The 20,512-nt window shown below is 52.8% G+C and overlaps 1 protein-coding gene across 2 annotated transcripts in view; it reads right to left on the reverse strand.

The window, feature by feature from the left end:
• Positions 1-20,512, reverse strand: part of ATP6V1C2 (ATPase H+ transporting V1 subunit C2) — a 56,075-nt gene that overhangs the window by 17,231 nt on the left and 18,332 nt on the right. For both annotated transcript variants that reach the window (XM_006140822.3, XM_006140821.3), the window contains exon 3: positions 6,273-6,358. In XM_006140822.3, coding sequence (XP_006140884.1) covers positions 6,273-6,358 — 86 coding nt within the window. The remainder of the gene's footprint in view (positions 1-6,272; positions 6,359-20,512) is intronic.

Consider the following 20,512-nt stretch of genomic DNA (forward strand, 5'->3'; position numbering starts at 1 on the left):
CGGCCAGAGCTCCACACCAGCCACGCCGTCGGCCACCCCGCCTCTCACGCCTCAGGCTCCTTGTGGGCAGACCGTGCCTCGCTTATTTCTGTGTCCCCAGAGCTGACGTGGGGCCCGGCACCAGCACGTACTCTATCAACAGCTCAAACCTTGACCGAAGTCCTCCTGTGTGCCCGCCACACCAGTTCACACTCTGCAGGTCGCTTAGAAGAGAAGCATTTCACATCACCCTCATGACGCCATGCGTCGTCAGGCCCAAGGCCTTCGTGACATTCAGAGCCGAGAGAGCGAGTCTCCCCTTTCCACTCGCAGGCCCCGGCAAGTCCTCTGCGATGCAGCTCCTCTGCGGTGGGGTCTCCTATCCACCTCGGCCATCCACGCAGGTCCCATCATCTCCAGACACCAACGCCCAGCTCTGGGAGGGTGACAGACAGCATCTCCCCGCCAGAGCCATGAGAAACCTCTGGCTTTGCATCCGCCACCTGCTCCTGTCCTCTCCCAGGCCCCAAAAGCCAGCTCTGACTCTGGGCACTGACCTCACCCCATGTCACACGCTCAGGGCCTTCCCTGTCCACGCATCCCTCGAGGGTGGCCCTCCTCATCCCCACCCCTGCCCCCCTGTACTGCACACTCCCAGCGCTTTCGCTTTTTCTCTGGCCAGGAAAGGAAAAGCCTCCCTTCTCCTCCCCGGGCTGAAGCGAGCGAAAGCAAGTCCTCAAAGGAAGCGGTGTGGGGTCTGGGCCCATGGCCTGCGAGGGCCGAGCACGCCGGGCAGCCCGTTCCATCGCAGAGCGCCACACCCTGGAGGCACTCGTGAGCAGCAGCAGTCTGAGCTGAGGACCCAGGCCAGGCCTTCCCAGCAGACAGCAGGCAGAGGCCAGGCGTGGCCCGGCGCCCAGTTAGGCAGACAGGCCTGGTGTTCACGGCTTCTGCAGACGCTCTAGGGTCAGACCCGACAGCACCTGTTTGCCTGGCTTCTCTGCTCTCAAACTCACCAAGGTCCTTCCACAGTCGGCTCAGCTGGAGGCAAAAACAAAGCAAAAGCCAAAGGAGCCAGGCACCTTTGAGTTAAGAGCCTAGAGTGGGTATTACTAAGTCCTCCCAGCCAAGCAGACCCGGAGCAGAGACTTCTCCAGATCACCGTGCACACCGTGTGTCAGGACTGGGTCTCACGGGTTGCTGAGCTTCCAGGAAACAGGGCTCTAAGTCCCCTGGAGGAGATAGGAATCCCCACCTGTCGAGGCCAGCCCTAAGTTTCCCTAGTTAATGCTGTTGGTCCCTAGTGGCTGACCTGCAGATTTGCTCATTCGGATAATATTGGGAAAGGCCAGTCAAACCAAGCTGAGAAGGTCTCTTGCTTGCAGGACTCTTCGGAGCCTTTACTATGGTGGTGTGCACTGTGAGGTTCAGAGGTCACTGTGGGTCCTGCCTTTGACAGGGCTGGTTTATGGATCACTTTGGAAACTCACGTCTTGGAAGTTTTGAGGGACCCAACCAGCAGGAAGCCCTGATAAGGAAACCCATGAAACATCAAACAAAACAGAGTTTCTCCAGAGAGGAGGAGCAGCTGTCTCAGAGTCATGCCCTCCGGCCTGGGGACCATACTACTTGATAAGATCTCCTTCCTGACATTAACATTAATTAGAGTGGAATGTAAGCATTTTGTTTGATCCTAGGATGATGCACACTTAAATCCTCATGCCTTACAGACCAGTTTTTTTTTCTTTTTTTTGGAGAGGTTTTTGCTATAGGGTGCATGCACTCGCCAGACAGAGAGAGACAGAGAGACAGAAAGCGAGAAATCACCCCCTAGGGAGGATGGCTATGCCGCAATCCATTCTCTTCCATTCTCCTCTCGGGATCTTGGGCACACACGCACACGCGCCCGGCATGAGTTTAAGCCACCAGGTCCAGGACTCAAACCGCGGTCGACTACAAGAGAGTCCAGCGACATAGCCATTACGCTAACTGCTGGTCCCATCTGCCCAGGAACTTTGTGAAGACTCCCCGTAAGCGTAAACCTCGTCAAGGCCACAGGAAGGGAAGCCGGCCTTTGAGCTGCGTGTCCCTGGAACAGCTTCCAAGAGTAGGCAGGCAGGACAGTGGGGACAGGTGCCACTGCGGGGGAGGGGGGGGGGATTGTCAGACCACAACCAGAAAGATAAAGTTCTCGAACCCCGCAGGGCTGGGGTGAACCTGGCCTCCAGGCCACGCATTGTCGCTTGGGGAGCAGAGATGGGCAGCAACTCAAGAAAGAGGAAGAGAGAGGTGGGCTCCCCGTCACACGGAGACCGCGCGATGAGGGCGATACTTGAGAAATGTCACCGTGCCCCTACAAGCAGACTGAGGTTCCCCTCCCCAGGACATGCAGTAACACGCTGAGCACACAGACACAGCAAACAGTGCAGAACCTACTCTTTAAACACTTCATCTTCTCCTTCAAGCCTGCAATGTAACAAGGGCGGAGGCATTAGAACACAGACGAAGTCAAGCTCAGCTCTGAGGCCATGAGCATTTCCACGTGTCAACTGAAACAAGCAAATAAAAAGCCTTTTCATGTTTCCAGGGAAAAAAAATATACAACTACATGTGTTGCATTTATAACAAATAATACAAACGGTAAATGCGTAGTATACAAGGGGACTTCAAGGAGTTCGTGTAAAAATAGAATTAATGTACAAGTTATTTTGGTGCCAAAAAAAAAAATCCTTTGCAATCCTTTTTTTTTTTCACAATACACACTTTCTGTAACTGTTTGAAAACTTCCCTCGTGTACTCTTTTTCAATACTACGTCCCATAGAGTCATGCCAGTTAAGTTATCTCTATAGATATTCAAACATGCAAATTCTAAGGGCTCCAAAGTCTCAGCGTTTTTATCTGGCATATTTTAAATGCGTTCAAATCCTAAATACACCACCTGAGCCAAAGCCTCACTGGAATTTAAAGATCTATCCCAGCAGCACAGGAGAGAGAACTCCCAAGTGCGAATACACCAGAGGCAGCTGTCGGCCCTGTACTGATCTGCAGCCAGTTCAGGCTCCCTCGATGCCTTGAAGGCGTGCCTCACCCAGCATGGAGGCTAATAGAAAAGGTGGGCGAGTCAAACATTAAGAGCCTGGGGGTGGGGGGCTGGCCCAGGCAGCGGCCGGTGGTGTGGTGGTTGGGGCAGCTGGATCCCACATGACTGACGGTGCAATTCAAGTCCTGGCCCCAGTGGCTTGAAAAATATGATGGGCATGTGCGCATGTGTGCCCAAAATCCCAAAAGAGGGAAGAAATGAAGGAGAAGGGATTGTAGCATGGCCATCTCCCAGGAGGGTATTTTCCTATTTCCCCTCTCTGTGTCTCTCTCCAGTGAGCACACATGCCTCTGACAAAAGCAAAAGCAAAAACAAAAGAGGTTGGGCATCTGTGTAAGGTAGATGTGCCCACATGGGAAGGGTCTGGCTCGTGTCCTGGGCCTCCCTGAGCACACTGTATGACTCGTGCATGGCTGTGACTCAGGCTGGGGTGGATTATGGCACCAGGAGCCTGAGGGGTGCCTCCCTACAACACCGCCTCAGAATAAGCACTCAAACGAACTTTGAAAAGTGTTAAAAATAAAAAAGAGCCATGGCTCAGATTCCTTGAACTCACCTTCATTTCAGATGCACTGCCCTGAGGGCAGAGTGGGAACCGAACTTTGAAAAGTGTTAAAAATAAAAAAGAGCCATGGCTCAGATTCCTTGAACTCACCTTCATTTCAGATGCACTGCCCTGAGGGCAGAGTGGGAACCGAACTTTGAAAAGTGTTAAAAATAAAAAAGAGCCATGGCTCAGATTCCTTGAACTCACCTTCATTTCAGATGCACTGCCCTGAGGGCAGAGTGGGAACCGCCTTGAGCCTTTGAGCTGAGACCACAGAGCCATGCACTTGGGAAGGGCAGGTCCCAAACAGAGACACTGCTGGCCTGAAATGTGGGCAGCCTGACCTCTGCCTGGTGCATCAGTTCAGAGAGTCCATCGAGGTCCAGAACACCCTGTGACTGCCGGGGCGCCAGGCAGCCCCAAACTGGCTAGGAGCACCCACGGAAGGGCTCGAGAAATCACCCCCTAGGGAGGATGGCTATGCCGCAATCCATTCTCTTCCATTCTCCTCTCGGGATCTTGGGCACACACGCACACGCGCCCGGCATGAGTTTAAGCCACCAGGTCCAGGACTCAAACCGCGGTCGACTACAAGAGAGTCCAGCGACATAGCCATTACGCTAACTGCTGGTCCCATCTGCCCAGGAACTTTGTGAAGACTCCCCGTAAGCGTAAACCTCGTCAAGGCCACAGGAAGGGAAGCCGGCCTTTGAGCTGCGTGTCCCTGGAACAGCTTCCAAGAGTAGGCAGGCAGGACAGTGGGGACAGGGGCCACTGCGGGGGAGGGGGGGGGGGTTTTCAGACCACAACCAGAAAGATAAAGTTCTCGAACCCCGCAGGGCTGGGGTGAACCTGGCCTCCAGGCCACGCATTGTCGCTTGGGGAGCAGAGATGGGCAGCAACTCAAGAAAGAGGAAGAGAGAGGTGGGCTCCCCGTCACACGGAGACCGCGCGATGAGGGCGATACTTGAGAAATGTCACCGTGCCCCTACAAGCAGACTGAGGTTCCCCTCCCCAGGACATGCAGTAACACGCTGAGCACACAGACACAGCAAACAGTGCAGAACCTACTCTTTAAACACTTCATCTTCTCCTTCAAGCCTGCAATGTAACAAGGGCGGAGGCATTAGAACACAGACGAAGTCAAGCTCAGCTCTGAGGCCATGAGCATTTCCACGTGTCAACTGAAACAAGCAAATAAAAAGCCTTTTCATGTTTCCAGGGAAAAAAAATATACAACTACATGTGTTGCATTTATAACAAATAATACAAACGGTAAATGCGTAGTATACAAGGGGACTTCAAGGAGTTCGTGTAAAAATAGAATTAATGTACAAGTTATTTTGGTGCCAAAAAAAAAAATCCTTTGCAATCCTTTTTTTTTTTCACAATACACACTTTCTGTAACTGTTTGAAAACTTCCCTCGTGTACTCTTTTTCAATACTACGTCCCATAGAGTCATGCCAGTTAAGTTATCTCTATAGATATTCAAACATGCAAATTCTAAGGGCTCCAAAGTCTCAGCGTTTTTATCTGGCATATTTTAAATGCGTTCAAATCCTAAATACACCACCTGAGCCAAAGCCTCACTGGAATTTAAAGATCTATCCCAGCAGCACAGGAGAGAGAACTCCCAAGTGCGAATACACCAGAGGCAGCTGTCGGCCCTGTACTGATCTGCAGCCAGTTCAGGCTCCCTCGATGCCTTGAAGGCGTGCCTCACCCAGCATGGAGGCTAATAGAAAAGGTGGGCGAGTCAAACATTAAGAGCCTGGGGGTGGGGGGCTGGCCCAGGCAGCGGCCGGTGGTGTGGTGGTTGGGGCAGCTGGATCCCACATGACTGACGGTGCAATTCAAGTCCTGGCCCCAGTGGCTTGAAAAATATGATGGGCATGTGCGCATGTGTGCCCAAAATCCCAAAAGAGGGAAGAAATGAAGGAGAAGGGATTGTAGCATGGCCATCTCCCAGGAGGGTATTTTCCTATTTCCCCTCTCTGTGTCTCTCTCCAGTGAGCACACATGCCTCTGACAAAAGCAAAAGCAAAAACAAAAGAGGTTGGGCATCTGTGTAAGGTAGATGTGCCCACATGGGAAGGGTCTGGCTCGTGTCCTGGGCCTCCCTGAGCACACTGTATGACTCGTGCATGGCTGTGACTCAGGCTGGGGTGGATTATGGCACCAGGAGCCTGAGGGGTGCCTCCCTACAACACCGCCTCAGAATAAGCACTCAAACGAACTTTGAAAAGTGTTAAAAATAAAAAAGAGCCATGGCTCAGATTCCTTGAACTCACCTTCATTTCAGATGCACTGCCCTGAGGGCAGAGTGGTAAACGAACTTTGAAAAGTGTTAAAAATAAAAAAGAGCCATGGCTCAGATTCCTTGAACTCACCTTCATTTCAGATGCACTGCCCTGAGGGCAGAGTGGGAACCGCCTTGAGCCTTTGAGCTGAGACCACAGAGCCATGCACTTGGGAAGGGCAGGTCCCAAACAGAGACACTGCTGGCCTGAAATGTGGGCAGCCTGACCTCTGCCTGGTGCATCAGTTCAGAGAGTCCATCGAGGTCCAGAACACCCTGTGACTGCCGGGGCGCCAGGCAGCCCCAAACTGGCTAGGAGCACCCACGGAAGGGCTCGTGACCTACCTCCGTTAGCCAGGAGGTTCTCCTGGACCTTCCCCTTCGAGTCCTCCATGACGTCCACCACACTCTGCGCCATCCTCCTGATGAGGCTGGGGAGAGAAGAGCGGGCGGGTTAGAGTGGGGAGCCGCCCTCCCCGCGCTCGTCGGGCACACGCGGGGCGAGAGCAACACGCCACAGCCCTGAACCAGTCGGCCCACTTCTGGGAAACCATCTTAAGGAAACGGGCAAAGAGAAAAGGCGTTCTGAATGAAAGAGACTGGAAACAGCGGGAGGCCGACAATAGGGGATTGTCAGAGGAAATGAGGGTGCATCCAGCTGAGGGATTATTAGGCCGCCATGGAAAGCAGGGTTTACAAAGAACTTTCTTCTGGGGAACAAGGGGCGTATTATGACACTCCGTGGAAAAGCAAGACGCGAAATAACACGACTGGCCGCAGGCTGCCGCCCTGGGAACACGCTCTCCCCGCTTTGTTTTCGGTTATGATCTGGGGCTGCGTTTATAATTTGAAAATGAAAATGTTCTGGCTCCAGAAATACACTGGCGGTTTCAGGAAAGAACAGAAACAAGCGCAGGAGCTGGAGGAAAGGGCCTCAGATCCTTCACGCTCTGCCCATCGCTGATGTCTGATGCGGGCCCCGCCGATTTCCGTTCTTTGAGCCTTCGTTTTCTTGTCTATGAAATTCAGACTGTGCTCATTCTGCAGGGTTATTACAAACAGAACTAGCCAGGCCTTGCTGACCTAGCAGAGCGCCTGCCGTGGGGGCTGACCGCCCAGAAACCGGCCCGGCGCGCAGGCCGTAAGCACTCAAAGCCTGAGAGTTCGGATGGTCCCGTTTTTCCTCAAAGCCCTCTGTCATGGTACCCCGGCTCCCAGGCAAAGACAGCAGGCCCAGACCACTGAGTCACAGATAGTCCAAGCTCACCTACCGTTGTAGGGGCCGGCCACCTTGGGCACTCGGTCCCGGACCAGGGGACTTGAAAACCATGCTGAGCGTGTGTGCGTGCATGCCCAAAATCCCAGGAGGAGAATGGAGGAGAAGCGCATGGCATGGCTGTTTCCCCTGGGGGCTGATTTTTCACTTTCCCTCTCACTGTCTCTGTCTCTCTCTGGCAAGCACATGTACCCTATGGGAAAAAAAGTGGGGAAAAAAAAGGAAGAAGAATAGGGCCAACCCCATACCATAGGGATGAAGGGAGCTGGGTCCCAGACGGCCAACCTTGGTTTGAATTGCAGCCCTACTGGCTGAAAAGCAGGCCAGGTATGTGCACTCGTGTGTCCCAAATCCCAACAGGAAGAAGGGATTGCCGCATAGACATGCCCCAGTCGGTGCTTTCTCCTTCCCTCTCTCCGTTTCTTTGTTTTTCTCTCTCTCTATCTGGCAGTGCCGTGCCCTCTGACAATTATTAAAAAAAAAAAAAAAAAAAAAAGAGCAACCCTGCTCCCCACCAACACACACACACTTTGTCCGGCATGTTTCCAAAGGCCCACCGGCACGGCTGTGTGCGCCAAGATCGCCTTTTGACAGCACCTTCATTTAGTGGAGTTTACTAAACATTCCATGGCCATGGTCTCATTGAAATCCTCCCCCAAACTCCCCCAGCATGGATATTATCCCATTTCAGAGGTGGAGCCATTGAGGCCCAGAGAACTCATCTCCCGCAACCATCCTGGCTGTCCGTGAAACCCGAAGGCAGGGCTCCTGGCGGCCATGGAGCTGCCTCTGAAGCCCCCCAGGCACATCCTGGGCTGGAGTTTCCACCACGCTGGCAATCCTTAGAAACGTGGCCAGTAGTGTTTTACCAATTACCCATGACCCGATCAGTTCCCCAACTAATCTCAGATCTCACAGGGCGCTTTGTGGGATTTGGTGAGGCGCACGTGCTGCAGAGATGCCTTCAGATCTGCGCCAGGTAGCCTGGGCGTTTTGGCTCCCACGTAGATCTGGCAGCAGATGGACGGGAGGAGGGCCTGGCTCCCTCCCTGCTCCAGGAACCTCAGTCAGCGTTCCTCCCTGCTGATGTCTCTCCACCCTCGGCTTGGGTTTGGATGTTTGGATCTCTTACGGCCCCTACAACTTTGCACCTCTTTATCCGTAGACCCACTACTGTGAGTGTGCCTCCCATGATCTGCTGGGACCCTAACTCGAGGGTACATTCACTCGTTCATTCATTCAGCGAAGTCCGTACATTGAGCATCTATATTATATGCCAAGCATTGCTGAGTGCTATGGACCAAAGTCCCAGCCGTCTGGGAGTCCTGTTTTACTGCTGCCAGTGGCTGGCTTTATCTTCAGGGTGACACGTGCAAGCGGCTGTGTCCTCCCGCCTAGCCCCTGCAACACTCACGGTAATTATGCTTGCAGGGAAGGTGACTCCAGCCCGTCCCGCCGTCTCTGACTCACCGCAGCTGCACGTCGACAATAAACGACCCTGGCATTCCACAGGACCTAAAGCCACACACGTGCGTGCCTCCTCCTCCCGCACCCAGAACAGAACTCACCCAGCATTGGCTCCCGATTCCTTGGCGTTCCCATCCTGGCCTCTATAAAGTTTCTACTGCGCCTAGGCAGGCGCTCCACCCCGGGAACACGGGCAATAACAGGCTGACGAGGCACAGCTGCTGGGAAAGCCACGGTCCCTGGGACGGACGGCCCTGCCTAGGCCGTAATCATTTACGAGGGTCGGCGGCAAATCGTGGGGCTTCTGACTCAGAGTGCGTTCCTCACCAAAAGAACCGAAAGTCCGTGTGCTGCTGAATGTACTTTTTTCACTTTACGGTTCTTTGTGAACGCCTTTCCATATGAGAGTTTCCAGTCCAGCGGGCGGAGGGTGGTTAAGGCAGCTGCCTCCCACATGGCCCACTGCGTGACTCGATTCCCGAACCTGGAGGCTTGAAACACACTCAGGGCACGTGTGCACACATGCCCAAAAGCCTCCGAGGAGAACAGAGGGGAACAGATCGTGCATGGCCACTCCCCCGGGGTGCATTTTCTCACTTTCTCTCTCCTCCCCCAACCCTGTCCAGGGAGCACACACGCCCTACACCAATTGAAAAAAAAAAGTATATATACATATATTTAGTGCTTCCTCATTCCTGTCATTTACTGCATGGTCGTTCAGCGTATAGCTATGTCATAACGAATTCCCTATTCTTGGACACTGGAGTTGTTTCCACTTGGTTTTCTGGTTATTTTTACATTTATTGGTGTGTTCATTTCATGAGAGAGAGAGAAGCACCTGCAACGGTCTCACGGCGTCGTGATCCCCACTTGTCCCCTAGCCGGATCACCAGTGTACCTGCTCAGCGTGCTCAGGCCAGCCTGGGTCTGCACCAGGGGTCCCATAAGCTCCAATAACGCCTCCGCGCTTTTGCCCGCACCACCGCAACTGGGCCCGGTCTCCCCTTCGACATCATGGAGCGATAATGCCTATATTACCCACTTGCTCAGGTACATCTCCAGAGCGAGGGGCTCAAAGAGCAACTCCTGCAAGAAAGGGCATGAACATTCCCAACCTTAAGAAGCAAGACCAGGCGGCTCTGCAAAACACAGAGCAAGGGCGTGCTCCTACCCTCAAGACGCGCGTGGGCCGTCCCCCTAGACCCCAGCCGACATGGCTCACATGTCTTCGGAGCCTCTGCCCATCTGACAGCTACTATACCCTCTCAGTGCTCCGACTCTGCCCATCTGACGGCGACCGTACCCTCTCGGTGCTCTGATCCACGCTCTCCGACCACTGAGGCACGCCATCTTTCCACCTGTCCACTGACTGCGGAGGCTGCGTCCTTCTGAGAACGGCACGCTCATGTACTTTGCAGAGTCTCTACCAGATTATTGGAGAGATTTTCACTGTAGGGCGCGGGCGCTCGCCAGACAGACAGAGAGAGACATAGAGAGAGAAAGCGAGAAATCACCCCCCAGGGGGGATGGTCACACCGCAATCCCTTCTCCTCCATTCTCCTCTCGGGATCTTGGGCACGTACGCACACGCGCCCGGCGTGAGTTTTTTAAGCCACCGGGTCCGGGACACGAACCGCGGTCGACTATGTGGGAGTCCAGCGACATAGCCATTACACTAACTGCTGGTTCCCCCTCTACCAGATTATTCATCGTTCATCTTTTATTTTATTGCTGTGTGTGAGCTTTAGAAGTGTCATAGACTCAATTCTTGATGTGTTCTTTTAGTTTTTAGATTTTTTTTGCTATAGGGCACGGCACTCACCAGAGAGAAAGAGAGAGAGAGGGAAAGTGAGAAATGACCCTGGGGGGATGGCTAAAAACAACCTTAAGCATGTGACCTAGCCCTCTAGCACAGGAAGCCAGATGCCACGTGGCTGACCAGGGTTCAAGTCCCTGGCAGCCTGAAAAACACACTAGATGTGTGTTAACGTGCCCAAAACCACGGCAGAATGTGGAACTGGAGGGAAAAGGACTGCCAGGTGACTGGGGCCCTTTAGGGGGCTGCTTTCTCTGCCTCCCCTTGCCCCACCTCCCGAGCTTATACACACACAAATACCATGCAGCTTTTAATAAATAAATATCCCCCAAAAATCTTAAGCATGTACAGTATGTAATCTCACTTTTAGAAAATGATGTCCATATGTATATCTAACTAAGAGTCTTGAAAGAAAAGACACCAAACTGTTAAAACTGGCTAAACTCCTGCTGTGTACAAGGAGGATTTCCCAGGGTCCAAACAGCGGCATGGCAATAAAATACGTTCTGCAAAGCTGACCACACGAGAAGGTTCCCGGTTCATGTCCAGAGACCTCCCTTAGTGTTCTAGGCAAAGGCTTACATATGATCGGGGCTGGCTGAGGCCGGGGGTGGATTGTGGCATCAGGACCCTGTGGGGCCTATCTCTCTGTCTCTCTCTGGGAGCCTGTTCATGAATGAATAGACGTTTCAAAGGGGGAGGGGTCAGTCCCTGGCCTGGTAGTTAAGGCGGCTGGATCCCTCATGGGTGATTTTGCTCTTAGGAAAGTCCAGGTTTGAATCCTGAACCTGGAGACTTGTGCATGTACACATGTGGCCAAAATCCCGAAAGGAGGGAGAAGTGGAGAAGGGATTGTGGCATGCCCATGTTCCATGGAATGTACTTTCTCCCCACCCCACCAAAGTTCAAAAAAGGGGGAGTGAGGTTAGCTCCATGGCTCAGCAGTGATGTGTGCTCAGAGAACTCAGATCCCACGTGGTGACCACAGTTCAAATCCCGTACACAGCCGGCTTGAAGAACATGCCAGGCATGCACACGAGCACCCAAGGTCTAACGGGCTGGGGCCTGGAGGGAGGGCGTCGCGGCATGAGCAGACCCTGTGGAGGGTGCTCCTCTTTGTCTCCCTCTCTGACCTTCACAGCCGCGTGCACATGCTCTACCGTAATAATAGGAAGAGAAGGACGAGGACTTTCAGCTTCTACGTATTTATGTAATGCTATGATGGAATTAGTTAAAATATACTACTTTTACAGGGAGAAAGTAAACTAAATAAAAATAATAATATAATAAATCATAGTAAACTGAGTAATTAATAAATTATACAAATAAATGAACTGAGTAGCATTTTTTCACAATAGCCAAAAGGTTGGAACCAGCAGTTACTGTAATGGCTATGTCGCTGGATTCCCACGAAGTCCACCGCGGTTTGTGTCCTGGACCTGGTGGCTTAGAACTCACGCCAGGCGCGTGTGCGTGCGTGCCCAAGATCCCGAGAGGAGAATGGAGGAGAAGGGATTGCGGTGTGACCATCCCCCCTGGGGATGATTTCTCGCTTTCTGTCTCTCTGTCTCTGTCTGTCTGGCGAGCGCACGCGCCCTATAGTGAAAACCTCTCAAAAAAAAAAAAAAAATAGCCGAAAGGTGGGAGAATCCCCAGCATCCAGCAGCAGCTGAATGGATAAACCAAGTGTGGTATGCCCAACAGCCTTTAGAAGAAAGGGAATTCTGACAGCGGCTACGGTATGGATGAACCTTGAAGACTTTGCACGAAGTCAAGTAAATCAGACATAAAAGGAAAAATACAATCCATTCATAGGAAGCATCTAGAAAAGTCAAATTCATAGAGGAGAAAATAGAACTATAGCTGCCAGAGACCAAGAGGAGGGAGGAGGGCCAGCAGGTGGCATGGTGGTTAAGGTCCTAGACTCTCACAGAGTAGAGCACGGTTTGAGTTCTAGACCCAGCTGCTTGAAAATCACATCGCGTGCATGTGTGTGTGTGTGTGTGTGTGTGTGTGTGTGTGTGTGGCATGCCCAGAATTCCAAGAGGATGGAGAAGGGACTGTGGCGCGGCCATCCCTCCTGTGGGTGATTGCTCACTGTCCTCTCTGTCCTTCTCGGTTCCTCATGTGCTCTACAGTAAAAGCTTTTTAAAAAGTTCTGTGTGGTGATGGTTGTAGAACTTAATGCCACTGTCCTGTACACTTAAAAATGGTTACTGTTAATTAAAAAGTAAGACAAACGGTTTAAATAATAAGCAGCACTGGCACGTCCTGGGGGAACAGGAAGGCCAACGCCTGTGGACACAGGATCCCCTGGAATGGCTTCACTAGAGAGGACTTGCAGACTGTCCAAACATTTTGAACATGTAGCTCTTTTAAACCAGCAATTCCACTGAGGAATTTGTCCTGCCGTTCTGGCTCACGTGCACCAAGCCCAGAATAGTTTGCAATCACAAAACATAGAGGAATCCCGATGTTTATCAACAGGGACGATCTGATACAATGGATCGCCAAGAAGTCTCCAAGAAAGAATGAGGAAAGTCACCCGTGCGCTTCCGGGAGAGGCTGTGCATGACGAGTAAGGGGAAGACCGAGCAATTTACTGTCTCCACAGTTAGGATGGCACTTCTGTGAAAAATGAAGTAAAACCCATAGGCGCTGCTTGTAAGCATGCACAGAAAACTGGGACAACAGGCACTAACGTGTTGAAATGGTGTCTCTGGGGAGTGGGCGTGGGATGTAGTGGTCAAATTTGGATTTTTTTTTTTTGTATGTGTGTGAGATTCTTGCTACAGGGCATGTGCGTTCCCGGGGAAGACAGAGAGAGAGAGAGAGAGAGGGAGAGAGAAGCGAGAAATCCCCCCACCCACCAGGGGGGATGGCCACATTACAATCCTTCCTCCTCCATCTTCCTCTCGAGATTTTGGGTATGCACACATGTGTCCTATGTAAGTTTCAAGCTGCCGGGTCTGGGACTCGAATTATTGTTGACCAGGTGGGAGTCTAGTGTCTCAACCACCATGCCACCTGCTGGCCCTTTGAATTTGGATTCTTAAAAAATAACCAGCATGGGGCCAGCAGGTGGTACAGAGGTTAAGGCATCTGGATCCCACATGACTGAATGCAGTTTAAGTCCTGGGCCCAGCGGCTTGAAAATCATGCCAGAACATGTGCATGTATGCCCAAAATCCCAAGAGGAGAATGGAGAAGAGACTGTGGCATGGCCATCCCTGGTGGGGGGTGATTTTGCACTTTCCCTCTTCTCCATCTCTCTCTCTGTCGTTGGTATGCGCTCGAGCACTACAGTAAGCAAACAAAGGAAACCCCACGTGGATTAGTAATAAAAGCAGGTGATAGTGACCTCAATGAGCCCTAGCTCCCTCTGCCCTGTATGTAAGTGTAAGATGGCTCGGGGAACCAGCAGGAGGTGTGGTGGTTAAGGTGCTGGACACTCCCACATGGCCGACTATGGTTCGAGTCCCGGACCTGGTGGCTTGCTTTCTCATGTCCTCTCTCTCTCTCTCTGGTCAAATTAAAATAAATGAATGAATAAATAAAATTAAATAAATAATTCTTAAAAAAAAAAAAAAAAAAGATTGCTTAAGGGTTGAGAGCCCAGCAGGCGGGGGCCCTGAGCTCTGGCTCCTCCTCTGCAAACCACAGCTGGGAGGTCATTTCCCAGGGCTCTCTGGGTGAAAGGGGCAGCCAGACAGGTGGCTGAGGCCCTCTGACCCCAGAGGGGGGTGTGCACCAGGTGAGGGCCAACCTCTCTCTCTGTTCACTGCTGTGAGACCACTGATCCTCGACCCAGCAGAGGACAGTCTCCCGAAATGGCAGTACCCCGTCACAGCGAAGCTTCGGGAGCTTTCTGGGTAGCTCTGGAAGCCAAGTCCTCACTAGGACCCTCCACCTCCAGAGGGAGCCAGATCCGCCCTGCTGCTCTGGGAAGATCTGAGGCTCCTGCATCCAGGTCTCTCCTGAGGGCAAGTCAATGCAACATGAAGAGAGGCTTTTTTTTTTCTTTTTTTGGAGAGGTTTTTGCTATAGGGTGCGTGCGCTCGCCAGACAGACAGAGAGAGACAGAGACAGAAAGCGAGAAATCACCCCCCAGGGGGGATGGTCACGCCGCAATCCCTTCTCCTCCATTCTCCTCTCGGGATCTTGGGCAGGCACGCACACACGCCCAGCATGAGTTTAAGCCACCGGGTCCGGGACTCGAACCACGGTCGACTATATGGGAGTCCAGCAACATAGCCATTACGCTAACTGCTGGTCCCACATGAAGAGAGGCTTTATACCTTCCCCAGACTTTCTGCATAATTCCAGCAGTGGTAAGGCTAGGCTGGTGGTCAGAAACTTCTTGGATGCCAGGGAGGTGAAGGCAAGCAGGTTAGAGGGCAGAAGCAGAGGGAGTTTCCTCAAGTTTTGAAGCAAGAATAACAAATAACTTCCACCAGGGAGCTTTCCTGGGTCCTCAGAAAGGCACTCTGCAGGACCAGCAGTTAACGTAATGGCTATGTCACTGGACTCCCACGTAGTCGACCGTGGTTCGAGTCCCGGACCCGGTGGCTTAAACTCATGCCGGATGCGTGTGCGTGCATGCCCAGGATCCCAAGAGGAGAATGGAGGAGAAGGGATTGCGGTGTGGCCATCCCCCCGGGAGGTGATTTCTCGTTTTCTGTCTCTCTGTCTGTCTGGCAAAGCCAAGCCCCCTCAAGCTAGGGAATCTGAGGCTCAGAAAAGTCGAGGGGCTTGCTCATGGCTGGTGAGTCAGCCACCCCCCCCCCCATCCAGCTCTGGCCCTAAAGCAAGTCTCCGTTCACCTTTCCAGGTGCTGGCGTACCCCTTCAGGGTGACCAACCCCCTATGCACCTGTCCTCGGTAACTCTGCGGGAGAAGCCACAGGGCCACACAGCCTCCTTCCTGCAGCCCCGCCTGGGAAGAGTGTCTGCTCCACCCTCTCCCCCGGGTGACAGGTGACTCACGGTCCCCTGAGGACCTCACCCATCCTTTGTCCCTCTGCTTCCTCCTCAGCCAAGGGACAAAAAAAGAAAAAAAAATAATCCACCTGCCTGCAGCAAAGTCATCAGGAAAATGTGACTAGAGAGCAATTAAGGGATTTTCTTTCTATACAAACAAAGTTTCTAGAAGGTTCTACAAGGTTCTTGCTAGGGGAAGGGGTGCTCAGGCTTTCAATGCGAACCTTCTCCTCTGAAACTGGCAATCTGGATAATGGACCTTCAAGAATGGACCTTCACGCCTTTGGAGGGATCTCCTCTGCATCCTGCTTGTAGAGCCACTCGGCAAAATTACTGCCACTCAAAACGGAAACCTCTCTGATCAGGATGGCATTACTGACTCTGAGCACCCGCATGGTGACCCTGCAGAGTAATTCATGCTCCTCTTGGACAAGCCAATCAGCCTCAGAGACACTGCCCCTTGGGGCAGAGACAGGAAGGCTTCTCGTTCTGAACTCAGCTCACAGGTATTGCTAAGATAGGCAGGAGGCGATGGCGGGGAAGGCTCTAGACCCCACACGGCCAGTTGAGTGGCTCAGCCCTGGACGGGCGCGCGTGTGTTGGAGCCCAGAATCCCCAGAGGAGAATGGAGAGGAAGGGATTTGGGCACACCAGGGATGGTGATTTCTCACTTTTCCTCTTTCTCCGCCTTGTCTCTTGTCAGCTAGCACGTGTGCCCTAAAACAAAAACTAAAAAAAAAAATTAAAAGTGCTGCTAAATGCTCTGGGGTCCCACAGCATTTCAGCAGTCATTGGAAGGAGAGAAGCACATTTGCTTAGATTCTGGAAACCACGACATCGCCCACTGACCAAGCGCAGTGCTGTGTGCACCCTGAGGCTTCGTTCAGGTGGAGCTGGGCCCAGCGCTGGCCATGTGAGGGCGCCCCAGGGGCTGGACTGGGACTGTGGCCCACCCGAGGGGATGTGTGAGCAGAGGCCACGCCCGGCCTATCACAAGGGCAGAACTGCGGAAGGTGGTAAGCAGCTGCCCACATGCTCCCTGCCTCTGGGGACCCGAGACACGTCATTAACACGTCGCACGCCATCTTTATTTTGCCTGGTTAATGGACCAGGTTTCTCAATGGCTCCTAATTGACAGGGCTGTGGAGACTCGGCCCTTTCTGCAACCTCACTGGCAAACAATCTAGCAATATGTGCAAACAGCTTTAAATACGTCTGCATCCTTCGAACCAGTAGGTCCACTTCTGGGAATGTAAGTTCAGGAGAACCAAGGTGCAGAAGAAGAGTTATGCAAAGATGCTAATTACTTCTGAAGCTCGCTCCCCACAAAAGGCCAAGGCCATTCTCTCACACGCGTGTCCATTCTAACAGAATGGAGTGTGCCTTTTATCGCCATGAAAAGAAAAGAAACAAGCCCCTCCACAAAGACCTCCTCCTCCGCCGGACTCAGAGTCACACCTAGGGAGCGTGACCGTCATAGATTCTGCCACCCACAGTCACCACGTAGGGTTAGATAGGGCCTCCGGAGACCCAAGAGGGGAGGGGCCTTGTCCGAGGCCACATAGCCCCTTGGTAGTTAACCAGGACAAAAACAAGTCCTCGGGCCTCCCGGTGACAGTGACAGTGACAGTGACCCAGTGGAAAAACCTGACACTGTGTGGCTACTCCCCGTGGGGAGGGTCCGGGCTCACCTCAGGAGACTTCCCTGAGCCCACTGGGCACCTGGTGCCCGCGGCCCAGGTGAGCTGGGGCTGGATCACAGCCTTGACATCTCGCGGGGTGCTCTCTCTGTCTCTTGCTCATGGAATAAATCAATAAATACACTTTTCTAAAAAGAAAAAAAAAAAAAAAAGGCCCTGGCCAGGTCGATGTTCTCTGCCTCAACCTGATTTTAATTCTGTAGCCCTTTTTGGTAAAAGGTCTCCTCATTTACATGCCTTGTCTGTTGGCATTCGGTTTTTAAGGGTAACAATAAACAATAAACTGCCCAAACATTGCCTCAGCCCTTCGGGAGCTGCTGGGACACCCTGGAAGTCTCCCCAGCCACACCCACCGGGAAGCGTCACACCCAGTCACCTGCCAGCGCCCCAGCCACACGCATTCCAGGGCGAATCTATAGGGAGTGTGCGTCTTTTCTTCCTTCCTTCCTTCCGTTCTCTCTCTCTCTCTCCCTCTCTCTTTTTTCACTTTAGGGTGTGTGTACCACGCTTGGAGAATGGCCACACCCCATCCCTTCTCTCACTCCCCTCTCAGGACTTGGAGTGCACATGAATATGTACCAGTCTGCTTTTTTCTTTTCCTTTCCTTTCCTTTCCTTTCCTTTTCTTTTCTTTTCTTTTCTTTTCTTTTCTTTTCTTTTCTTTTCTTTAAGAGAGAATATTGCTATACGTGAAGCACTTGCTGGAGAGAGACAGAGAAACAGAGAGACAGAAAGCAAGAAATTATCCCCCATGGGGATGGCCACGCTGCAATCTCTTCTCCTCCATTCCGCTCTTGGGATTTTGGGCAAACACACGCGCGCACACACACACACACACACACACACGCATGCATGGGGTGAGTTTTAAGTCACTGGGTCCGGGACTCAAACCGCAGGCGACTGTGTGGGAGGCCTGCGACATAACCATTAAGCCATCTGCTGGTCCTGGCTGGCATGTTTTTCAAGCCTCAGAGTTTATGATTCAAACTGCGCAGTCAGCAATGTGGGATCCAGCCATCTGACCCACCAGCCAGCCCAGGGCACGCACTGCGTTTCTTGGTTTATCTTAAAACAGCCTTGCTTTCCATTACATGAACTGGCCGGGACCGCAGAGCTGCCGAGGCAGGAGAGGACCAGGGCAGCGGCTGCCCACAGCTGAACGGAGAAGGGACCGAGTCACTGCTGGGGCGGGGGGTGATGAAAACGTTCAGAGGTGGCGCGGTGGAGGTGGCTGTGTTACTCAGTAAGGACACTGCACACCAGTGAGTCGTACGTGCTAACGGTGAGACTATCGCCTTTGGGCCCGAACCGCCATCTGCCAGGACTTCTCCTAAATGACAAACACAAAGGGAAAGAGGAGAGGCACCCCATATATTCTCTGGGCCTGTTAGAAATCATGGAGTGGGGGACCAACAGATAGCATAGTGGTCACGTTGCTGGACTTCTACGTAGTCAAGCGTGGTTTGAGTCCTGGACCCGGCGGCTTAAAACTCACGCCAGGTGCGTGTGCGTGTGTGCCCAAACTCCTGAAAGGAGACTAGAGCAGGGCTTGTGGCGTGGCCATCCTCCCTGGGGGTGGGGGGTGATTTTCATTTTCTATCTCTCCGGTGAGTGAATACATCCTTTAAAAAAAAGCCCTCTAAAAAAATTGGGGGGCCAGCAGGTAACGTGGTGGTTAAGGGCACTGGACTCCCACATGGCTAACCACAGTTCAAGTCCCAGATCTGGCAGCTTGCTTGCTCACTTTCCCTCTCTCTGTCCCTCTCTGCTCGAATTAAAATCAATCAATCAATCAATGGAGTGGCTCCTTCGGCAACATACATGTGAACCTACAGGCAAGGTGATGTTGTAGACATCAAGGGAGCTGGCATGTTCAAAAAGGAATGCTCCACAATGTTACCATGGCAACACTGGAAAAGTCCACCATGTTACCCAGCATGCTGTTGGCATTGCTATAAACAAACAAGTTCAGGGCAAGAGTCTCGCCAAGAGAATGAATGTGCGTACTGAGCATATTAAGTGTCCTAAGAGCAGAGAGAGCGTCCTAAAACGTGGCAAGGGGAATGACCAGAAAAAGAAGGGAGCCAAAGAGAGAGGTACCTGGGTTCAGCTGACGTGCCAGCCTGCTCCATCCAGAGAAGCCACTGTGCAAGGACCCAGGGAAAAGAGCCTGAGCTTCTAGGACCTATTCCCTATGAATTCATGGCATGATGGGTGTTAAAAATAAAGTCTGGTCTATAAAAAAAAAAGTGTGACTATTGTTGGGTCAGCCCATGGCACGGTGGTTAAGGCAGCTGGATCCCACATGGTCGACTAAACGGTTTGAGTCTTGGCCCCAGTGGCTGGAAAATCATGGCAGGTGTGTGTGCCTGGTCAAAATCCCAAGAGAAGAGTGGAGGAGGGATTGCAGTGTGGACATCTCCCTGGGGTGGGGGGAAGGTGCTTTCTCACTTTCCCTCTCTCTGAAAGAAAGGTTTCCCGGCCTTGCCTTGGGCTCGGTGGATGGAGACTCTGCCCGGAGGAGGGGGCAAGGTCTGGCTGAAACCTTAGGCTGGGTCTCATCACCTCCCCAGTTCCTTGGCTCTGTTCCCCTCCATTTCCACCATCAGCCCGTCATTGTATTTGATAGTGAACGAAACTCTGCCCAAGCCCTGTCCCAGGACACTGCCCTAGACCAGCAGATCCGTCCTCCCCAGGCTTCGCTCCACAGCCTCCTCCCTGCTTTCCCTGCAAGCCCACCCAACACTCCTGTCCATCCTTCCCTCGGCAGATGGAGACGGCTCTGAAAATCCGCACCTGAGCCTGACACTAGTCCACACTGACATTCAAACTCCGGCAGAGTTCAGAGGAACGCCCTGCCTGTGCAGCCTCACCTTTCACCTCCACACCCTTGTCCTTCCCGCCCTGGCCTTCGGCCTTCAGAGCCCCCTGGACACCACTCACCTCTGTAACAGCCCAGGGCCCTGCCACAGCGGCCAACACCCCGCCACGTACACATGGCTTCCTACACTCACGGGACAGACACTGGGGGCGGTGACATATCAGGCAATGTGAGGGGAAGCAGGGGTGGGCTAAACAGACCCCTGCTGCTGCGCTTCCGGGACTGAAGCCCCCGCCACAGCCGACACCATGCGGGCTCCTCATCTGGAACTCTGTCCAGCAGAGTGGTCTCTGCAGGGGCATCCCCAGGGCCATCACGGCCTCTGGAAAATACAGAAGCGCCTGGAAACCCACAGGTGCTCCCGCAGCTGGCTGGCTGACTAAACACCTGTCATGCAAGGAGGACCAGGACATAGGCCCAGCACCCGCAGAGCCACCCGGGGCCCCAGCTGGTCCTGCCTCACACGT

This window comes from Tupaia chinensis, unplaced genomic scaffold, assembly GCF_000334495.1.
Source record: "Tupaia chinensis unplaced genomic scaffold, TupChi_1.0 Scaffold000045_1, whole genome shotgun sequence".
Taxonomy (NCBI): domain Eukaryota; kingdom Metazoa; phylum Chordata; class Mammalia; order Scandentia; family Tupaiidae; genus Tupaia; species Tupaia belangeri.